This window comes from Callithrix jacchus, chromosome 8 (genome assembly GCF_049354715.1).
Source record: "Callithrix jacchus isolate 240 chromosome 8, calJac240_pri, whole genome shotgun sequence".
NCBI classification, from domain to species: Eukaryota; Metazoa; Chordata; class Mammalia; order Primates; family Cebidae; genus Callithrix; species Callithrix jacchus.
Genome location: NC_133509.1, coordinates 14,675,481 through 14,696,524, shown reverse-complemented (window position 1 = coordinate 14,696,524; position 21,044 = coordinate 14,675,481). Strand labels below are relative to the sequence as shown.

Genomic DNA, 21,044 nt, shown 5'->3' with positions numbered 1-21,044 from the left:
TTACCATCCATAAGCAATCATGTCAAAAACATCCACATCTTATAACCCTCACAGTAAGCATTAGCAATGGTAGCGAAATGAGTTCTTAGGATAAGTTGCTAACATCACACACAGCATTCTAGCAAATTAAAAAACTTGTGCCAAGGACATGTGGAAGAATGGTCCCTTTGACATAGTAGCCCTAAAGAAAGGAGACGTTCTAGTCATGCTGCTTACCTAAAATCAACATCAACAGAGTGAAAGGGGAGTTACTGTTTAATGGGTGGAGAGTTTCAGTTACGCAAGATGAAGAGTTCTGTGCATGAACGGTGTTGACAGTTGCACAACAATGTGAATGTACTTAATGCCACCGAACTATACACTTAAATATGGTTAAAATGGTGAATTGTGTTATGTGTATTTCGCCACAATTTAAAATAATAATTTTAAAAACAACGTTAACATAATTTTATGTTTTAATTTTCCCTTGGGGGATGGGCATGTTTTTTCTACTTCTCTACACTCCCCCTTTTAAAAGATAAACCTGGCTGGGCACAGTGGCTCATGCCTGTAATCTCAGAACTTTGGGAGGCTGAGGCAGGTAGATCACAAGGTCAGGAATTCAAAACCCCATCTCTACTAAAAATACAAAAATTAGGTGGGCATGGTGGCACGTGCCTGTAGTCCCAGCTGCTCGGGAGGCTGAGGCAGGAGAATCCTGGGAGGCAGAGGTTACAGTGAGCTAAGATCTCACCACTGCACTCCAGCCTGGGCAACAGAACGAGACTTCATCTCAAAATTAATTAATTAATTATAAAAATAAATCCATGTTTCAAAATAAAGGATTAAAATTTCAATATCCAGAATATTACGTCTAGTAAAAATTCTGCTGGGGTTTCGTGGTCTTATGCTTCTTCCCTTCCAGAATAAGCTAGGACAGTAAATTCACAATAGACCTTCAATTAGTGATATAAAACTAAAGGTTTGGTGAAATAACACAGATAAGTAGGTTAGGAGTCTAAAGAAACACTTTTGACTTCCATTTGAAGTCAATAAAAGGAAGACAAAGAGCTGCCAGAAATCTCTCTTGTTTATTATATTTGGCTGTCAGCACAAAGGCATTAAGAAAGAAGCTTCAAACTTTGAAAAGTGCTCCTTCCAGTGAACTCGATAGAAGCAAATCAGAGCGTACATGTTCCTTCTCCCTCTTTCCTTTCTATAGGTACCTGAACTCAAGAAACTTCAGAACACAGTAAAAATCCAAGTCAGACAGTAAGGAAGGGAAGACTAAGATGGAAAAGATCCCATTTGTACTGGAGGTTGTGTGGGAAGAAATGCTGGAATGATCCAGGGAAGGAGAATGGTAGCTGCAAAATTCATTAGACACATTGGGCCTCCATTTTCAGGGCCAGGCCCAAGGCCCAAGGAACATGTAAGAAACACGTCATTACTTATTTCTCTGAATTATCATACTGGAAGGACTTCACTTTCAGACCAACTGTTCATAATACTCAATCATCTGCAAGAAAAAACAATCCAAACATGTGAACATAAGTTCTTAAAGGACTATATTCGGGAGAAAGGACTCACATCTTGGCTGTAACTGCAGAGGGCACTGAAGTCATGAATGGGTGACTGGATCAAATGACTTCAAAAGAACTTCTAAGCCTGAGAAATCAAATCCGATACCAAGGCTGCATCAGTAAGAAGGGATGTTCTGGGATTTTAGGATGTAAACCTTCATGGTCATAGAATAGGGCAGTTTTTGATCTGTATTCACGTGGTTATTCAGAACTTAAAATTCTAAGAACATGGGTAACCAATTAGAAAATAAGTCCATTATTTTACAATTCTGGAAATACATATTATATCCACGTTAAAGTATCTGTGGTTGTGATCTGATATCACAACCATAATGCGATGCAGGGTTAGTGTGTACATGGAAAACAGCGCTCTAGAGGAAAGTTTTATTATTCCCTCAGGGCTTTCTTACAGAGTATGGATTTTTTAATTCCTAGTGGAATATTTTTCATACACCATTGCAGACTATTAAGTACCAGATATTACATTATGTAGTTTAAACTTTGCAACTACTGCATAAGAAGACTTCCCTGTTGGAGAACTGTTTTTTATGGCTAGCATTTTTCAATATGAAAATGAACAATCCTTTGGGGTAAGATCACTGCAACTGGAATTTGGGAGAACTTTATAACTTAACATATTCATCAATGTGTAGAAATTCTCTCAGGGGAGCAGGGTGAGGAGTGAAGAAAATACAACAGGAAGAAGGCTTTTTAATAATTTACAGTGTTGACACAGGGCAAAGCAATGGTATTTATAAGGTCTGGCTTCCACTGGGCATAAGTGTAAACAGGCAGGGGGCTAGTGTAGGGTGCTAGCAAGTTAATAATAATAATAATGTGTTAAAAAGCAAAGGAAAAAATGCATTAAACTTCAGGCCAGTTAAAGGTACACTTACTAATGGTGGACTATTAACTACACACCCAGGAGAGATGCAGACACGGAAATATTAAAAAGGCAATATAAATGCACTTTCCAGGCAATTCTTGAGAAAATAGATGTCTTGCAGAATTTTGGAGTCAAATATGGAAATAAAATCTAAGTCCTAGTGGTCATTTAAAAATCTCTGTCACAGAGAACTTGGATACTCAATATTTGGAAAAGTGGATAGAAAGTTTAAACAAAATTATCTACTCACTTGTAGACTGTGCCTCCATTGCCATGACCAAGAGTGTCCCGATACCGTATGTCTTGTTCATTCATCTCCACGAGAAAGAAAGAAAAACAAAAAGGGTGTCATGCTGTGGATGGAAATGTCAAGGAAAAGCAACTCTGGGCCATAAACAACAAGCAGTCTGGGTCATTTCAAGTTCAGCTGCAAGAACAAGAAGATCAATACAACATTTGCTGTCCAATTTATAAAAGACGATACCAAGGGACAAAGTGATGGAAAGTTTAATGACAATTTGTTTGCCTGGGTCATTTCATTAAAGTTTGATAAAAGGTGTCAAAATGGAATGATATAACATAGCTCAAAAGGGTCAGGTCAGAGATACTGATAAGAAAACAGTCTCCAGTACTGCATATAACCGATGCCAAAGAGCACTGCACATAACCAAAGTCAAACTTAGGAAGACAACACACATAAGCGCGCGCCCACACACACACACACACACACACACACACACACTCTCTCTCTCTCTCTCTCTCTCTCTCTCTCTCTCTCTCTCTCTCGATCTCTCTCTCGGTAATCTAATGCATGATCTGTAAATAAATCAGCCCTAGAAAACTCCTCAGATGATCTCCATAGTTAACATCTAACAAACTAAATGTTTATGATTTTCCTAGAGTACATACAGCTTTCTTTGCAAATAACAAACTAGTATACAGCAATAATTAAGTAGAAATCACATTATAAAGATGGAAAAGTACAAAATCAATGCACTTGATGCACATATAGTCAAATATTATAACATATAAAGGAAAAATACATAGGCATGTAATTTTTATTAAATATAAGTCATTTTCAGAACTTAACATAAAACAGTTTGTATGTTTTCCAAGGTTCTAAAAAACCCATTATACCACAAATTTGTATCATGAATAGTAGGTGAATTATGTTAGTGCCCACAAAATAATGTTTTAAGAGTTTGAGAGAGCTCCCTATATAATTATTTATCAAATGACTTTAAGACTAGTCAGACTTTATTTGATATATTCAGTAATTTTCTACACACTGGTCCAGATGCTTAAAAATTAACTGCCAACTTTATTCACTAAGTGGATTTAATAAAGGTGTTATTTTCCATAGAGCTAAAGCTTGGGAAAAGCCACAGTAATCCCTGAAAAAAAAAAAATCAATTTCCAGGGAATTGCACTGCCTTGCATGGGCAGAAAATGGATGGAGTTTTTAATTCAATATCACTTGGAAAAAAAATAGTTTGCTCTCAGACCAGTATAGTAAAGCTTTAAATATTTTGCTCTAAACTTCCACCAACTGAATAAAGCAAGGGTTCATTTACCCAGGGAAATGTTTTCCCTCTACACATTTCTGAAGTTGAAGCTTCAGAGAGCTGTGATAATTAGAGTACAATGCAGGTAACAGAAACAGCTTCCTTTCCAAGCCGTTTTACCAATCCTAAAAGAATATTGACAGATTAATGTGTAAAGGCCAATTCAGCACCCAATTTAATTTTAGTACAACCAGACTGATGCAATTTAAAATCAGCTAATTACTGTATTTAGGGTCAGTGAAGTAATAAAACACAAACACAATTGGCAACTATTTTCCTATTTGAGGGGAATTCTGTTCATCTGTTTTTTATATTACTAATACAGAAAAAAATATTTTAAGCTGTATAAAAGATGTGGTATAGAGAAAGTAAGACCTCATTATTCTGAATGGAATGATAAATTTTAAAGCAGCATGAAGAAAAGTAGCACATAAAGTGGTCAGATGCTAAACTAGCAGAGTTGCTGTTTGGGCAACTGATCGATGAAGGATAGGTAAACAGCAGCATCCATTGGTGGGCACAAATAGGCCACTGGGCTAATTCCCTTAGAATATTTCTCTAGGTAATCTAAACGTGTCTGTAACAACCTGATTTGTACTATTAACCAACAAGCTGCACTTTCATCCTTGCTTGACATAAATTTCTAGGAGAGACATTTCACTCACTCAAGTACACAAATTCTGAATTTGTGGCACGAAGATTTAAGGGTAAGCTGGAAGCTGCTATGTAGCAGGTAGGGTCTAGGCTCAGGAGGGGCCACAGTCTGCAGTCATATCCCCTCCACTACTTCACAGGCAAAGGGGTAGGTATGGCATGTCTCTAGGCATGTTCAAATGGTATAATCCTGATATCATAGTCTTACCACTAATATGCACAAGAGGTAAAAGAGAAGGGAAGAAGCTACCCAATCCACATTCCCAGCACTCCAACCAGCAAGGACTGGTAGGTATCCAGCACTGTCAGGGCACAGGTGGGGAAGGAGTGCAGGGAGGAGAAGGGGAGAAGAAGAACATTTGTTGCAAGTGTATGTGCATTGCACTAATCACTGTCTAAGCAAATTCAAGGGTGGAAAACAATCAAGACAAATAGAGAATCCTTCAGATAACCAGGAGGATTTCAAGAGTCTCATAAAGATAAAAAGCAAGTTTTTTTTGAAGAGCAAGTTCTAGAACCATGTCACTTAGATAGTACCCATAAAAAGTGACTAAAGTGTTCCTACAATGTGTTTCTACAATGTTTTAAGGTTATGCAAACTTTGGCCTATGAACTGATTGATAGTTTTATGGTTTGGGGGTTTTTCTGGGTTTTTTGGGGGAGGGATACAAAGTCTCACTCTGTCACCCAGACTGGAGTGCAGTGGTGCTATCTCAGTTCACTGTAAACTCCAAGTTCAAGTGATTCGCCTGCCTTAGCCTCCCGAGCAGCTGGGATTACAGGTATGCACCACCATGCCTGGCTAATTTTTGTATTTTTAGTTGAGATGGAGTTTCACCCTGTTGGCCAGGCTGGTCTCAAAGTCCCAACCTCAGGTGATCAGCCCGCCTCAGCCTCCCAAAGTGCTGGGATTACAGGAGTGAGCCACCATGCCTGGCCTGATAGTTTTTAAATATTAAAAAATATCAGATTATTTTTCTTTTTGCTTATTTAAATTTTCTAATTTTATTATGCTGTACAAACACTCCTCATGTAAAAGCATTTGGGAGGGATAGGAAAAACAAAGCAGAGCCCAGTAATTGATTATAAAAAATATTTTTAGAACTTCCTATCTCTGATCAAATGGGTTAATTTAATTGATCTTAACTATGAAAAACTCATTAAAGGGACTAAAATCAACTAGTAGTATTTTTGCCTTTTTCATTTAGATAGGAATATTAATTCAACTTTTCCAAATGAAGCCTAGGAAAAGTGTTCATCATTTAAGAAAGTGATATTTATAAGCTTATGGAATAATTTATTTAAATATTACAGTTGGGATCAAGTATCATTAAAAAAAAAAAAATCACAGAATTTTACAGCATCCTGAGACCACTTAGCCCACTTCACTAAGGTTTACTGCATGACCAGTCAATAACAGCTAGTCGAGGCTAGAACTCAGCCTTTCAGTATACTCCAGTTCAACACCATAGCTCAGCAGTTTGTCTCAGGTGTTAAGTATGGAGGGACATTCCTATCAATGGCCACTGGCCCACAGGAAGGTACACAATCAACTAAGAGACACTCACAAGTTAAAAGCAACTTCATTAGCTATGATGTTTGTTTTTAAGAAGAAAAACGTTTTTAAAGTCAAACAGCTCTTTAAATTGAAAAGAGGTGAAGGATTTTTATTCAATAACAATACTAAGTCATTTTTAAATACAGTCCAGTTTCCTTGTTTTGACTAAAAAAAAAAGGCAGAATAATAAATGTGAGGGAGGAGGAAGAAAAAGCCACAAGAGTTACAATTACATGTCAACTGCCAAGATAGCAAATGACCTTAGAAAAATGACTGGCATTGAGCTCTGTCCCTGCTGCAAGAGAGGCGGGGCCATAAAAGAGACAGAGACAGCAACAACCCGTGGGCAGTCAGGTTGGGTTTGGGTGGGTAGAGGACGACTGTTGTGTAGTGTAGACTTACATACACAGTCTTATTTATGTTTCAGTCTTCATATGCAATCCAAGATGAACTGCAAGAATCTAAGAGTTACATATACTAGTAATAATAGTTTTTAAACTTAATTTTACAATAGATACCTATTCTCCCTCCCTTTTTTTTTCCTAAATACAAAAAGGTTTTCCTGTGGTTGTTCATTTTTTGGTTTTGTTTTTTTTTTTGTTTTGTTTTGAGACAGAGTCTTGCTCTGTCGCCCAGGCTGGAATGCAGTGGTGTCATATTGGCTCACTGCAACCTCTGCCTCCTGGGTTCAAGTGATTCTCATGCCTCAGCCACCTGAGTAGCTGGAGTCAAAGGCATGCACCACCACACTCAGCTAATTTTTTATATTTTTATAAAGAAGGGGTTTCACCGTGTTGGCCAGGCTGGTCTCAAACTCCCGGCCTAAAGAGGGCCTCCTAAAGTGCTGGGATTACATGCATAAGCCACCACCTAAACCTTTAGAAAAACGGTGTCAGTGTTTTTCTAAAGGTGTTTTAAGTTTTTCTATAGGCTTTCTGAAGTTCTCAAAATAACAGCCAAAAGATACAACTGGACCAGAATTAGTTCTAGATCTGATTTGAGTAGATTTATACTTTGAAAATATTGCCACCCTCTCCATAAAATTGAAAAAAAAAAAGAAAAAAGAAAAGAAAAATAACTTTAGAGATGCAAAAGCCAAAGTCACATATCTTTGGAATAGGTGTGCACTTTTTAAATTCTTCAAATTGACCCTCTGGCTATTTCTAATCAGTTTCAAATCAAGGGCCAATATTAAACAGATGATACCACACTAGAACTGAAGTAGGAAAAACACATCAGTGGGACTGATTTATAGCTCTCAATAAAACATGCCAAAAATATCTTCTGATTTATTTTTTTAAGCTGGAAAATGGGATTACCTCCACATAAAAGGGCTAACAGGAAAACAATGTCTCCATTCCAAAGATTGAATGTTAAACTTTTTAAAAAGTGCTTGATCTAATGAAATTAATGGGAAAAATGAAATGGAATTCAATTATGAACCAGCAAAGAAAATATTCTTTGTTTATTGTCTGTCTGTATTAAGAAGAATCAGTACCTATTGCTTATAAATCATCAAAATAAAAATGCTCAATTAGTCCTTATTTTATATGTAAAGGTCTGACAGAAACTAGTCCCATCACTAGACCTTTGCTTCACAAATCGAAGCAATAATGGTTTCAGAAGGCAGTCACACTCTATGAGCAGACAATTGGAGAGATTTAGTAAATCCCACTTTATAGAGCAGAGACTAATCGGAAAACACAGGCCAGTCAAATGTTTCTTATGAACTGTTGACACTATATCAATGCTGAATCAATTGGTGGCATTTACTCTGAGTGACAGAAAAGAAATAAATATTTATATCACATAACCTATATCAATGAACCCAGGCAGAAAGCTATTTCTAACTTGTCAATATTTGATTATCTTGAAGAATCATGTCCCTTTCTTTTAATGATTAATATGAATTCCTTATTAAATCTAAGTGGAGGCTAGTGGAAAGGCAAATCATTATTAATGCTTGAGAGCATAAACCACTAAAATAAAAAACTATGCTCAAGTGTTAAAGTATCATTAAATGTGACTTACATCTTCCATATCAAGTGGTGTCAGTGTTCAGCCCAGAAATTTATTGATGCCTATAACTGTGCATAGTACCTCACTGCAATGCAATTTCACTCACTGTTTAGTTACTCCATAGCACTAAGGAATTAAGGAATTAGTAGAAGGAGACATTTTGAAAGCTTCCAAAGGTGGGTTTTTCGGTTTTTGAGGGGATTTTTTGAGTGCAAGTAAATGTAAGAAAGGCTAATCCTTATTAAAAAAACAAAGTCATATTGTTTAATATGAGGCTATCACATTCCCAAGGGAAAACAATAAACAATCTTTAAGTGTCAAAAACCCTTGCCATGACATCTCCCACCATAGAGAATCTCATAATTGAAGCCACTAAGATATCTATGGTACTAGGTTTACCGTCAAAACATTATGAGCATATCAAAATGCTTATTTTTTGCAGTGGAAAAAACTGTTTTTCATTTTTGAAAGAAGAGTCTATGACAGGTTATTTTCCATTGTCTGGGCTGAACAAATGTAGTTAAAGCTTCTTAATTTATGTCAATTTTGAAATATATTTTCCAGCTGAAGAACACAAGTGACTCATACATAAATTACAATTAGTAACTAGAATGCAAGCATTTGAAGATACATTAATATCCTAGGCTCAATATTTTTGCTTTTAGTCAGATTTGGTTTATATACACTGGTTCTAACAAAATATAAGTCACTGAGGGGAGACAGATGTGGACCTCAATCTAAACACACCCTTTGGCCGCTGAAAGTTAAAGGTATTAGATAAATACTACCTAAAATGTTCAGACTGCAAAGATTATACATACGCCACCAGATTCTCCTTAGCTGTACACAGGATATTTAAGGACTAGAATTCACATACTCTGGATGGCAAGCAGGTGTCAGAAGCAGATCAACTTAATCTCTTCTAACTGTATTCAAGGAATTGTGCGCTAAATAAGCAAGGCCTCCAGAAGCACTACCATACAGCACTGTTGTAAGGCACGCACATCTATTAGGCCACAATGTTACAGGTGATATTAAAGGACAGGCATGAAGACCTGGCTTTGTCTTCTTGACATGCTCCACTACAAGTACTTGATTCATGAAATGCCAATGAGGCTTGGAGAGGTCAGCGTGTGACGGCACTGAATAAGCATCTGAGATAATTAAGATTTCAGCCTTCGAAACATGGACGGGAAGTGAACAGCAGTTAAGAAAATCAATAAGAGTCTTTTATTTGCAGTGACACAGATGTCTCAGTCAATAGAGCCTAATAGGCAGGCTTGATCGCAATAGACAGGCGCCTGCCTCCAAGGCTATCAAAGGGCTTCCACTATAACAAACATTAAAACGCATTTATGTTGCTATTGAAGAATTGAGGACCCTGTAGGTAGCTTAATTTACCAGTGTATGTTTAAAAGCACTATACTATTTCAGATGTGTCCATTTACTTGAATCAAAATTACTAAGAAATAACTGGCCTGCAGGCCCGTTTGTCCCTCACTGGCTGGGTTAGGTCATTCAGCTTTAGATGGCCAGTCTAGTAGGCAAACCAAGGTCTCCCGAAGGCCAGGAATTTTATATGCCAAAGGTCTGCTGTCACTCCACTTCCCTAAAAAGCCAGTGTTAGTTTCAGGACAAAAGAAGGAGCAAAGGTGAGAAAGTAATGGTTTTTCCTTTTCTCCCCAAAGATAATGAAAGAAACAGTCACCTCAGAATGCAGAGCCATTTCAACAACCCACGAGTTGACATACTTGTTCAGAACTGATTAACTTTTTAAAAACTGAGACGGCAGCAGGGTGTGTGCATGGTACTTCAATCTGCTGGGAGTGAAACCCATTAGCACAGTTTGAAAAACGGCCTGCAAATTGTTCTGCCAATCAAATTAAGCCATGTTATTCATTTATGACAGGAAATTCACACTCTTTATCTGTTTAATAAGCTTATGGATACAAAAGCTGGATAGTAATACGTTACTATGTGAAAATCTTAATATATATTAATACCTACCTGGCCATTGGCTAATATTTTTTTCAGTTCAGCAGAAGACTTCTTTAAGCTGAAAAGGAAAGATAACTTTTAGTGGCAAGATCGTCAACACCTCTGAACACCACTGAAAATTCCAGACTGAAATACACCATTGCTTTTAGGTATAGGCATTGAGCATACTCTTTGCATCCTTCTCCCAATATAAATTTTTTTCAAAAGTAACTGGCCAAATGCCAAGGGTATCAAAGAGACTAAAACCCTATTAGTAATCTAAAGCAATAAAGAAGCCTACAGTAAAGATGAAGCTACAATATTTTATGAACTACTTCAGTGACTTTTTTTGGTCATTAGTTCTACTGTCTAGATAGTCTTTCAGAGGCAATTTCACATGGACAGTCTCATCTGCTAAGCACTAATATTCACAGCAAATAAAGATTATAGAACTTCAAAAGGCAAAATAGATCATTTAAGTCCTGGTCTCTTACACAGTTAAAAGTCATAATTCAGCTTCCTGGGAAGCAAACAAGTATAGAAATAAACCCTGGTACTCACTAGCTGTGTGATCTGGGACAAGTTATTATCCTCTCTGAACCTCAATTTCCTCTATCTGTACAATGGGAAAAATACCAATTTCATAGGGTAACCAGGAAAATTAAATATTACAAAAAAATCTAGCACTGTGCCTTGTCCATAGTAGGCATGTTTTTATAAATAAAATTAATACATTTTAGTTGGCTTTTTTCCTTTCCTATGGGTATGAGACTCAGCTCCCAGAGTTATTTAGGAAATATTATAGTGTTTTCTGAACATATATGACTATGTTAACACTCATGTGGATGAGTTTAGTGAGAGTTCTTTTTTTTTTTTTTTGAGACGGTTTCACTCTTGTTGCCCAAGCTGGAGTGCAATGGCGCCATCTCAGCTCACTGCAACCTCTGCCTCCCAGCTTCAAGAGGTTATCCTGCCTCAGCCTCCCGAGTAGCTGGGATTACAGGCATGTGCTACCATGCCCAGCTAATTTTGTATTTTTAGTAGAGACAAGGTTTCCCCATGTTGATCAGGCTGGTCTCGAACTCCTGATCTCAGGTGATCCACCCACCTCAGCCTCCCAAAGTGCTGGGATTACAGGTATGAGCCACTGCACCGGCATGAAAGTCCTTGAAGAAAGAATGGTAGCCAAGGGGAGCTCTGAAGTCTTCTAGCCTTATAATGAGTTATACCTGTAAACATCTACCTGCCTCGTAGAGTAGCATATAAAATAGCACCTTCCCCAGGAATATTCTATTTGAGATTTAAAGCCTGTTAACTCTATGCTTAATCTATCCACTTTAGCCCTTTACCTACCTACCAGCGCTAATTGTCAGTAGAGAGACGTCTTTCTTCCTACCATATCCTCCCCCAATAGAGCAGAGTCTGGGAGCTCCCTGAGAACACAGACACATCTTACTTATTCTATATACTCCATTCTCTTCTCACCCTTAACTATAGCCCAATGACTTGGCATATGCTAAAGGGTTCCATAAATGGTGGTCACTGCTCTGGTTATTATTATACTATGGTGGCAGTGGTAGCAATGCAGTAAGACATTAAGATCATAAATATAACAGAAACTCAAGCCTGTAATCCCAGCACTTCGGGATGCTGAAGGAGGATCACTTGGGCCCAGGAGTTCAAGAACAAGCCTGGGCAACACAGTAAGGCCCCATCTCTACAAAAAATAAAAAACGTAGCCAGCCATGGTGGCATGTGCCTGTAATCCTAGCTACTCAGGTCACTTGAGCCCAGGAGGTTGAGGCTGTGGTGACCCTTAACTGTGTCACCGCACTCCAGAATGGGTGACAGCAATGAGACCCTGTCTCAAAAAAAAAAAAAAAAAAAAAAGGACAAAAAAGAAAAAGAAAAAAAACAGAAAGAACTCAAGGCCTAATACGAAATACACATATTCCATTTGGTGCCTTTAATAGGTTACATATGAGAGACTCTCAAACTTCAAGTTTGATCACACTTTACCACTTCAAGTTATATACTCTTCTTTCTAAATACATCTTAAACTTTTGCTATGGTCAAATGTAAACTGTGGAGCCTCAGTCCCTATTTTCCTAGACTGTATAAAGTATGTCCTCACCCAAGGGTTCTTGACATTAATATAATGTCCAACCAAGTCTAAGAATCCATGCACTAAAGTGGCAATGAACAATTTTGTAGAGTAGAATGATATCTGAAACACACAAAAAAATACAGCTGTCTAAAATCAGTCAACTTAACAGCAGCTGCCATTTACCAAGTGATGATCATGTGCTAGGCACTATGCTAAATACCTATTATCCTAATTTAATCCTTATAATAACTATCCTAATTGATAAAGGATACTAAAATACAGAGCTGTAAGGTACATACCTTGCTCAAAGTCAGACTATCTCTTATACACACACACACACACACACACACACACACACATTTTTTTCTGGGAAACATTCAGATCCTAGTTTTCCCACAAATTACTCCCTATTTGATAGTTCCAATTATTGTAAAGACACAAATAACCAAAGAAAGCTCAGGCAAGGTTTCTACAGATATTCCATTATGTTATAAACTTGAAATAATAACATTTTGATTCATTGCATTTATAAAATGCCTTTCATCCAAGAAATAAAATGTGATTCCCAATACAGCTTCATCAATCTTTCTAACACCAGCAGTAGATAGATGGAAAGTTTAATCATCCTAATTTACAGAAGGAGAAAGCTAAGTTGTTTAGGAAAGGCCTTGCCTTGGCAATGGGACTTGAATTCAGTAATTATTGCCTAAGAACACCGTGTGGATTAGTAAACTCAGTTTAATAAACACCTAAGGCAAAAAAAAAAAAAACAACAGAAAAACCACGCTTTGAGAGTAACAAAGGAAAATACTGTTTCATTCATTATGCCAGTATCTACCTGGCTATCAAGTTGGTCTGGTTAAAAAAAAAAAAAAGAAAAGAAAATTATACCCTGGCAGTTTCTTTGTGACTCAATTTACCCAATATTTCATTTATCTGCACATTCACAGTGACCTAAGTTATCCAAAAATCACTTTTAAAAACATTTTAAGGCCAGCTATGGTGGCTCATGACTGTAATCACAATACTTTGGGAGGCCAAAGTGGGAAAATTACTTGAGCCCAGGAGTTGGAGACCAGCCTAGGCAACATAGTGAGACCACCGTTTCTACAAAAAACTAAACAAGTTTAGAAAAAAAAAACTTAGCCAGGCATTGTGATGCAAGTCTGTAGTCCCAGCTACTTGAGAGGCTGAGGTGGAAGGATCACTTGAGCCCAGGAGGTCAAGGCTACAGTGAGCCATGATCGCGCCACTGCACTCTAGCTTGGACAACTGAGCAAAGACCCGTCTCTAAAAAAGTAATGAAATAAAAACATTAAAAAATTTCAGTGTGTTAACAAATGTAACTTGAGTACGACACCTGAAGAGAGACACTGAGATAGCCAAAGAAGAGTAAAAGAATGAGGGGGCTAGAAATAATGTCATATCAGAAAAGACTAAAGAGTTGGGAGAATTTAGTCCAGAGGCAAGATGTAAAGGAAATACAAGTAAACTCATACATACACTCATTCATTCAAACACGATTGACTATAACCTATGTGGCAAGCATCATGTTGGGAATTGAAACTTTGTCAATGAATATGCTACAGTCACCACCCTCAAAGAGTATAGAATCCGCTGGAGGAGAGAGGTGATTATAATATAATGTGCTCACTGCTACAACACAAGGAAGCATGGGAGTTAATCACAGGAATTCCTAGAGAGGTCCCTGGTGTGCACTGGGAGATGGGTAGTAATCAGGGACAGTTTTCAGAAGACAATTTAGTCCTCAAAGATAACCAAGGTTAGCCAGACTGAAGGTCAAGGTAGGGATGAAAAGAAACGGGAAAATGTGCAGGCCCAGTAAAGAGAAGAAAGTGATCCCTTCAGGGCACCATGTTTTCATCAGCAAAGCTGGAATGTCAGGTGGGATGGGGTGGAGAGGCGGGCCAGCAAGCTGGAGTGCACAGAGCACCCATATGTGAAGGGCCACCGCTGACCTGCTGTGGAGGTTACACTTCATCTTGAAAGCGAGAAGAGCAGTGAAGTTTTAAAGTAGGGAATGACTGAGGCTCAGGACTGTGTACTGGCCAAACAGCTCCAGCTGCAGGGTGGGGGAGGAGCTGAATGGGGCAAGAATGGAGGAAGGAGACTCTCAGGGGGCTGTGGCAGCAATGTGTTGGGCCAGAGCCACCCACACAGCAGCCAGAATGCTGGCAAGTAGAAAGACTCAGAGTTACTCAGAAGGTAGAACCCGCAAGTCTGGGGACTGACAGGATGTGGTACTGAAGGAGGCCTGAAAAGCAGGGAAGGAGGACTCACAAGTCATCTGGAGTTAGCAATGGACAGGAGGTGGGAGAATTTACTGAGACAGAAAATCTACAAGTGCATTTGGAGGGAAGACGACTGGAAGCGCTATTCATCTGGAAGAGGAAACAACCATGTTCTGAGGGCTAAACTAAAACTTAATCTATAGAAAGACGAATTCCAGCTCACAAAAAGCCTTGAGATGCAGCCAAAGAAAAAACAGAAGGAGGTGCCTTGGCTGATGAAGTGCATTCCTCCCACAGGGATTCTCAGGAAGAGGTTTGATGACCACTTGGCAAGGAGTAGGGAGTCAAGCAACAAAGGAGGGCAGGATTAGATGGGAGCTTCTGCTCATTCTCCACACCACAGGCAGAGGATATTTTAAAAACACAAGGTTGGCCACGTCCCTCTCCTACTAAAGCCCTCTAACTGCTCACCAGTGCACTGAGAGGAAAATTCAAACACTACACGACCTACAAGGCCCCGCATGATGAGTCCTGTCTACCTCCTTAGCTCCTGTCACTCCTGCTGCTCTCATCTCCTCTCTCCACACCCCTTCCCCAACCCAGAACCCCTCCCTGTGCTCCAGTCAAACTGGCCTACGCACAAACATGCTGAGCAACTTCTCCACCTCAGGGCCTTCACCTACACTCTTTCCTCTGCCTGAAACACCCTTCTCTGCTTCTTGATGTCCTTCTCATCCTTCAGGTCAAAACAGAAACACCAACGCTCACCAGAGAGCCTTCCCTGAGCAGCCAGTCTAAATCTAAACATTTCATCTTTCTATATGAGGTCCTTTCTCTTTGGTCAATATGTAGCTAGGTTATCTAACTGGTCAAATTTCCTTCTAGTTTCTTCCCCACCCCACCCTAACTCTGTAGATAAATCACATCAAGGGCACACTTCACTTGCTTGTTCTCACCTATTGCTTGGAAGGGCATCTGAGACTGCTGGGCTGCTGTGTTGAGAGGGTCCAGCCCGAGTATTCACCTATAAGTAAAGAAAGAATCTTGATCAGTCTTGTGTTCTGAGGACACAGTTCTAATTAACCTATAATTTGCCACAAATTTCTCATTTCACTATGAAGGTTAATTGGTTTGTTGCTAGACAGACCCACAGTTGGAGTCTATTCAGTATTATATAGGTTATAGAACCGTATAACCCATACATTACATAATACTCTATTACTGTCATTATTCCATTAAATACTTAAATAGTGGTGAAAAAGGAGAGATAAACAGTGTAAAAATCCAACTCACTATCTAGAACACATATAAAAACAGTATGTTCAAAAAGTACATTAAGTATATATCCGGGGTTAGTAGTGAACCTCAAGTTATCATATCCTTCTAGCTCTGCAACCAAGTAGAACCTTGTATGTAGAATGTTTCTTATTCACTAAAAACACAAGGCCCAAGTAATTAATTATAAAATATTTGAGCCTAATACAAAAGCCAGCTTCTCTTTCAGATGTGAAGCCCTAAACAGAAATACAGAATTCAAAATACACAGAATGAAAAGACATTAACTAGATATATGTTTCCAGCATAAATATGTCAAGAGGAGGGTATTCCATGTGCAATATGCTTATGTGCTTAATCACTGAAATGAAGTCTATATTCTCACTCAAATAAATCTTTGTAGAAACCAGCACCGAGGGTTATCCTGAAGACACTGACCAACAAAACAATTCCAAATAATTAAAAATAGAGCACCAAACTCCCAGTATCTAAATATATACAGATATTGAGCAAACACTACAGATGAATTCCCCCTCCACCTCCCATTTAAAAAAAAAAAAAAAAAGGACCGCTTGTCAGAGCTTGAGAAAGTGCAGTTTTATTTGACATTTCAATAAGTGGAACACAGCATTACAAATCCATCTAACTTTACTGAAACAATTATTGAAATTCGTACCTTCAGGCCATGTATGTTCCGTTCCCCAGGAGGCTTGCAGGCTGAAACAGTAATTGACTAAATTGTAGAACACATCAGGGCCATTTACAAATTTGTTCAAAATGAATCGTTTAAAAAGAAATGAGGGTGACACCAAAATTAGCAGAGAGAAATGATTGAAAAGTGGCTCCCAAGACCCAAAGTGGGAATTATGAACCAGGGTTTTAACTTGCAGGAGTGAGCATTTATAAATGCAAAGAGCTTTCTGACACCACCTCATATAAATTCCAATTTCTGCTTAAAACATATAAAAATCAAGTTAACTGAGCTAAAATGATTAGATTCCTTTCATAATTCAAATTTCTGCAATCTGTCCTCATTTTATTACATTGTATATCTGCTATCACTTAAACTACTTTGAAAAGAGCTAAGGGTTTTTCTTTGCGTGGCGGCGGTGAGGGGCGGTGATGAGAAAAGGATCTTTTAATGCCAAAAAGATTGCTAGGGATTCTAAGATGGAACATTCTAGTGTGAATACTACCTTGCATAGCCATTTTCAGTCAAATGTATTAAAATATATAACTAATTTTATTATATTTCTTACAAATCTTGACATGTGCTAATGTTTAGTCCTAGAGATAAAGCAGAGCCAGAAAAAAAAAAAAGAATATTAATTTCCTGATACCATCTTGAGTTACAGGTTGGTGCTTTTCCAATTCAGCAAATGCTTCTTCAACAAATGTTAAAAATACAAAAGCCTCCTGCCCATGTTACAGACGCTTCTATTTGAAAACTATAGTGCCCTACAAATTGCATGTTAAGGGGCCATCCATCAATTTTGATTGATTGTTTGGGGAAAGATTAATTTGATTTTTTTTTTTTGTTCCTCTCTCAGATGTACCTGTGGTTTTCCTGTTTCTCACAATAAGAAATAGAGCTGTTTAATAATAAGATGTGGGTAATGGCCAGGCACAGTGGGTCACATCTGTTAACCCAGCACTTTGGGAGGCTGAGGCGAGCAGATCATGAGGTCAAGAGATCAAAATCATCCTGGCCAACATGGTGAAACCCTGTCTCTACTAAAAATACAAAAAATTAGCTGGGTGTGGTGGTGGGTGCCTGTAATCCAAGCTACTCGTGAGGGTGAAGCAAGAGAATTGCTTGTACCGGGGAGGCAGAGGTTACAGTGAGCCAAGATCGTGCCACTGCACTCCAGCCTGGTGACAGAGCAAGACTCTACCCCAAAAACAAACAACAAAAAAAGTGGGTAATAATTATAAAACACATCAGTTGCTTTCATTTTGTATATTTCAATTATACTCAAATTTATTACGTTATTTTTCCTAGAAAATATGTCTAAACCGTGACAAAGTGTTTTTACTTACCTTTCTAAAATGCACTAAAATTAAGACTCAAAATCTTCTTTCCTTAAAATGGAAATTAACTTTTTGAACCAACTGTAGTCTCATGAGTTTGATGCCTGGTCCTTGAGGGACCATCAATACTTCATAAGACAACACTTCAAAATATTTCCACTGAAGTAAGCAGTGCATTCATAAATTTCATTTAAACCCAATGCCTAACCAAGGAATCGGAGACAAGCATCAACTCTTATCTCTAAACTTAACATCTGCCTCACTCCTCAATTGACTTCTCAAACTTTTATAGCTGGAGATGTAAACCACAATAAAAAAACCCAGTAACCTCATATTTCCTAAAGTTATCAGGTCAGGAATTACTGTAAAGCTAGTAAATGTTCATATTTATTAATATTTAATATCTATTTTGACAACGGAGAGGATTTTGCTATAACCTGGGAGTTATTATCCAAGGCAATTGTGCTATTTGGAATGAGGAGAACATGTTATCAGATCAGAATTATGGCCAGGCACAGTGGCTCACACCTGTAATGCCAGTACTTGGAGAGGCAGAGGTGGGAGGACTGTTTCAGCTCCACCAGCCTGGGCAACATAGTGATACCCTATCTCTACTAAAAAACAAAAAATTGGCCGGGCGAGGTGGTTCACGCCTGTAATCCCAGCACTTTGGGAGGCAGGCGGATCACAAGGTCAGGAGTTTGAGACTAGCCTGGCCAATAAGGTAAAACACTGTCTCTACTAAAAAAAAAATAATAATAATATAAAAAATTAGCTGGGCATGGTGGCACGCACCTGTAATCTCAGCTACTCAGGAGGCTGAGGCAGGAGAACTGCTTGAACCTGCGAGGCAGAGGTTGAAGTGAGCCGAGATTGCGCCACTACACTTCAGCCTGGTGACAGAGTGAGACTTTGTCTCTAAATAAATAAATAAATAAAATTTGCCCAGTATGGTAGCATATGCCTGTAGTCCCCGCTGCTCAAGAGCTAAAGCAGGAGAATTGCTTCAGCCTGGGGAGATAAAGACTGCAGTGAGCCACACACCACACTCCAGTCTGGGTGACAGAGTGAGACTCTGTCTCCAAACAAAAAAGGAAAAAGAATCATTTTCTCCTATCCTTCCTACTTGTTCAGTCTAAAGATTCTTTTTAACATCAGGTCTAACCATAGATTTTAAAGTCTGAGGCGTCTAACCAACTAGGTGGACACAGGAAATATACCCAGTATGCCTACATGTTGATTTTGTAAATTTGCATAATTTCACTTATCTATATATGATAAAATGTACATTCAATGTAGACAGGTAGCAAAATGCAAAAGACTACCAAAAGCTAAAAACACACAAGTAAAAAGTCTCATATTCTGAAATATTTAAATTTGGCTTAAAAAGACTATATTTAACAATTTATTGCAGCCTAGTGGGTTTTATGCTAAGACTACATGTGACACTAACATATCATATATTTTCCTCTTTCAAGTATCCTCTCCCCATAATAATTTTCCCCACACCAAAACAAGCCCTCCAAACCACCCCCATGCACATTCTAATTATATTTTAATATATATGCCTTTCCATTTTAATCACATTATAATTTAAATGAAATTCTTACTTAAAGCATAGTATCCACTTACAGTTATGAGACTTTGAAGTTACTTAACCTCCCTAAACCTCAATATTATCGTCCATAAATTGGAAACAATAATACCTAATACCAGAACTATCGAAAGGATTAGAAATGATGAGGTGTAAAGCAATATTAATGCCTTAACAGAGCAGACATCTAAAAATGGTTGTGATTATCATGGGAAGAAGCAAAATGGCATGAACAGTGAGAATGACAGGACTGCTCACAAAATGAAGAGAAAACAAACAAAATTTGAAAGAATTTGGATGAAGATAACGAAAAAATTTTTTAGAGAAAAATGAAGACCCACAACATTGCAAGTATGTTTCTTTTCTTTTCTTTCTTTCTTTTTTTTGTTTTTGAGACAGAGTTTTGCTCTTGTTGGCCAGGCTGGAGTACAATGGCATGATCTCAGCTCACCACAACTTCCACCTCCCGATTCTCCTGCTTCAGCCTCCTGAGTAGCTGGGATTACAGGCATGCACCACCATATCCAGCTACTTTTTTTGTGTTTTTAGTAGAGATAGGGTTTCTCCATGTTGGTCAGGCTGGTCTCAAACTCCCGACCTCAGGTAATCCGCCCACCTCAGCCTCCCAAAGTGCTGGAATTACAGGTGTGAGCCACTGTGCCCAGCCGTTTTTCTTTTTTTAAGACAGGGTATTGCTCTGTCACTCAGTACAGTGGCATGAGCACGGTTCACTGCAGCTTCAACATCTTGGGCTCAAGCCATCCTCTCACCTCAGCCCACCAAGTTGCTGGGACAACAGGTGTACACCACCACACTTGGGTAATTTTTGCATTTTTTGGTAGAGACAGGGTTTTGACATGTTACCCAGGCTGGTCTCAAACTTCTGAGTTCAAGCAATCCGCCTGCCTCAGCTTCCCAAAGTGCTGGGATTACAGGCATGAGCCACTGCGGCCTGCCTGGAAGACTATTTCTCCAGGATACTACAAATAGGGTTTGCTATGGCAGAGCTATAATGTCTGTATAGAAATTAATGGAAATCTTCAGTTTGTAAAACACTATTCCTTGTGAAGAAACAATTTTAATACTCGACCAAATTCTCCAGTCACTGCAAACATTAAGAAATAATCTACATTCTAATCTTTGGCCTAATACACGAAAATAGCAACACTTCTTTCTCTTTTTTTGTATTGGTGCTTATTCATCAAATACAACAGAGGCGGATTAATCATAATCCTTGTTTTGGACTATCACTGGTGTTAAATAGCCCAATCGTACTTACTTAGCACTTTAATAACTTATTAGTAATATACTAAACACTCCCGATTCTGCTGCCCACATGTATGCTAGAAGAGCAGTATTATTCTTGAACCCAGATCTTCTTGGGGGTTCTTCTTTCGGCCAAGCCAGCTGCCTTTGGAGACTTTATCAGTGCAAATAGGAGCCTAGTGGTTAATTGAGCCATTCAAACTTCAGAGAGTTACAGGTAATGAAAGTCTAGAATGTTTAATTGGAAAACTCATACCATGATTATTTGTACAGTATCAGTTAACGGAGGTAAGTTTAA

The 21,044-nt window shown here is 38.4% G+C and overlaps 1 protein-coding gene across 25 annotated transcripts in view; it reads right to left on the bottom strand.

Moving 5' to 3' along the window:
• Positions 1–21,044, bottom strand: part of MAP2K5 (mitogen-activated protein kinase kinase 5) — a 279,080-nt gene that overhangs the window by 218,481 nt on the left and 39,555 nt on the right. For all 25 annotated transcript variants that reach the window (XR_013520769.1, XR_013520770.1, XR_013520771.1 and 22 more), the window contains 4 exons: positions 16,532–16,572; positions 15,537–15,604; positions 10,252–10,300; positions 2,699–2,763 (listed from right to left, as the gene is read on the bottom strand). Coding sequence is in view for 22 of the 25 variants with exons in the window: in XM_054239383.2 (XP_054095358.1) it covers positions 2,699–2,763; positions 10,252–10,300; positions 15,537–15,604; positions 16,532–16,572 (223 nt within the window). In the remaining 3 variants the exon portion in view is untranslated. The remainder of the gene's footprint in view (positions 1–2,698; positions 2,764–10,251; positions 10,301–15,536; positions 15,605–16,531; positions 16,573–21,044) is intronic.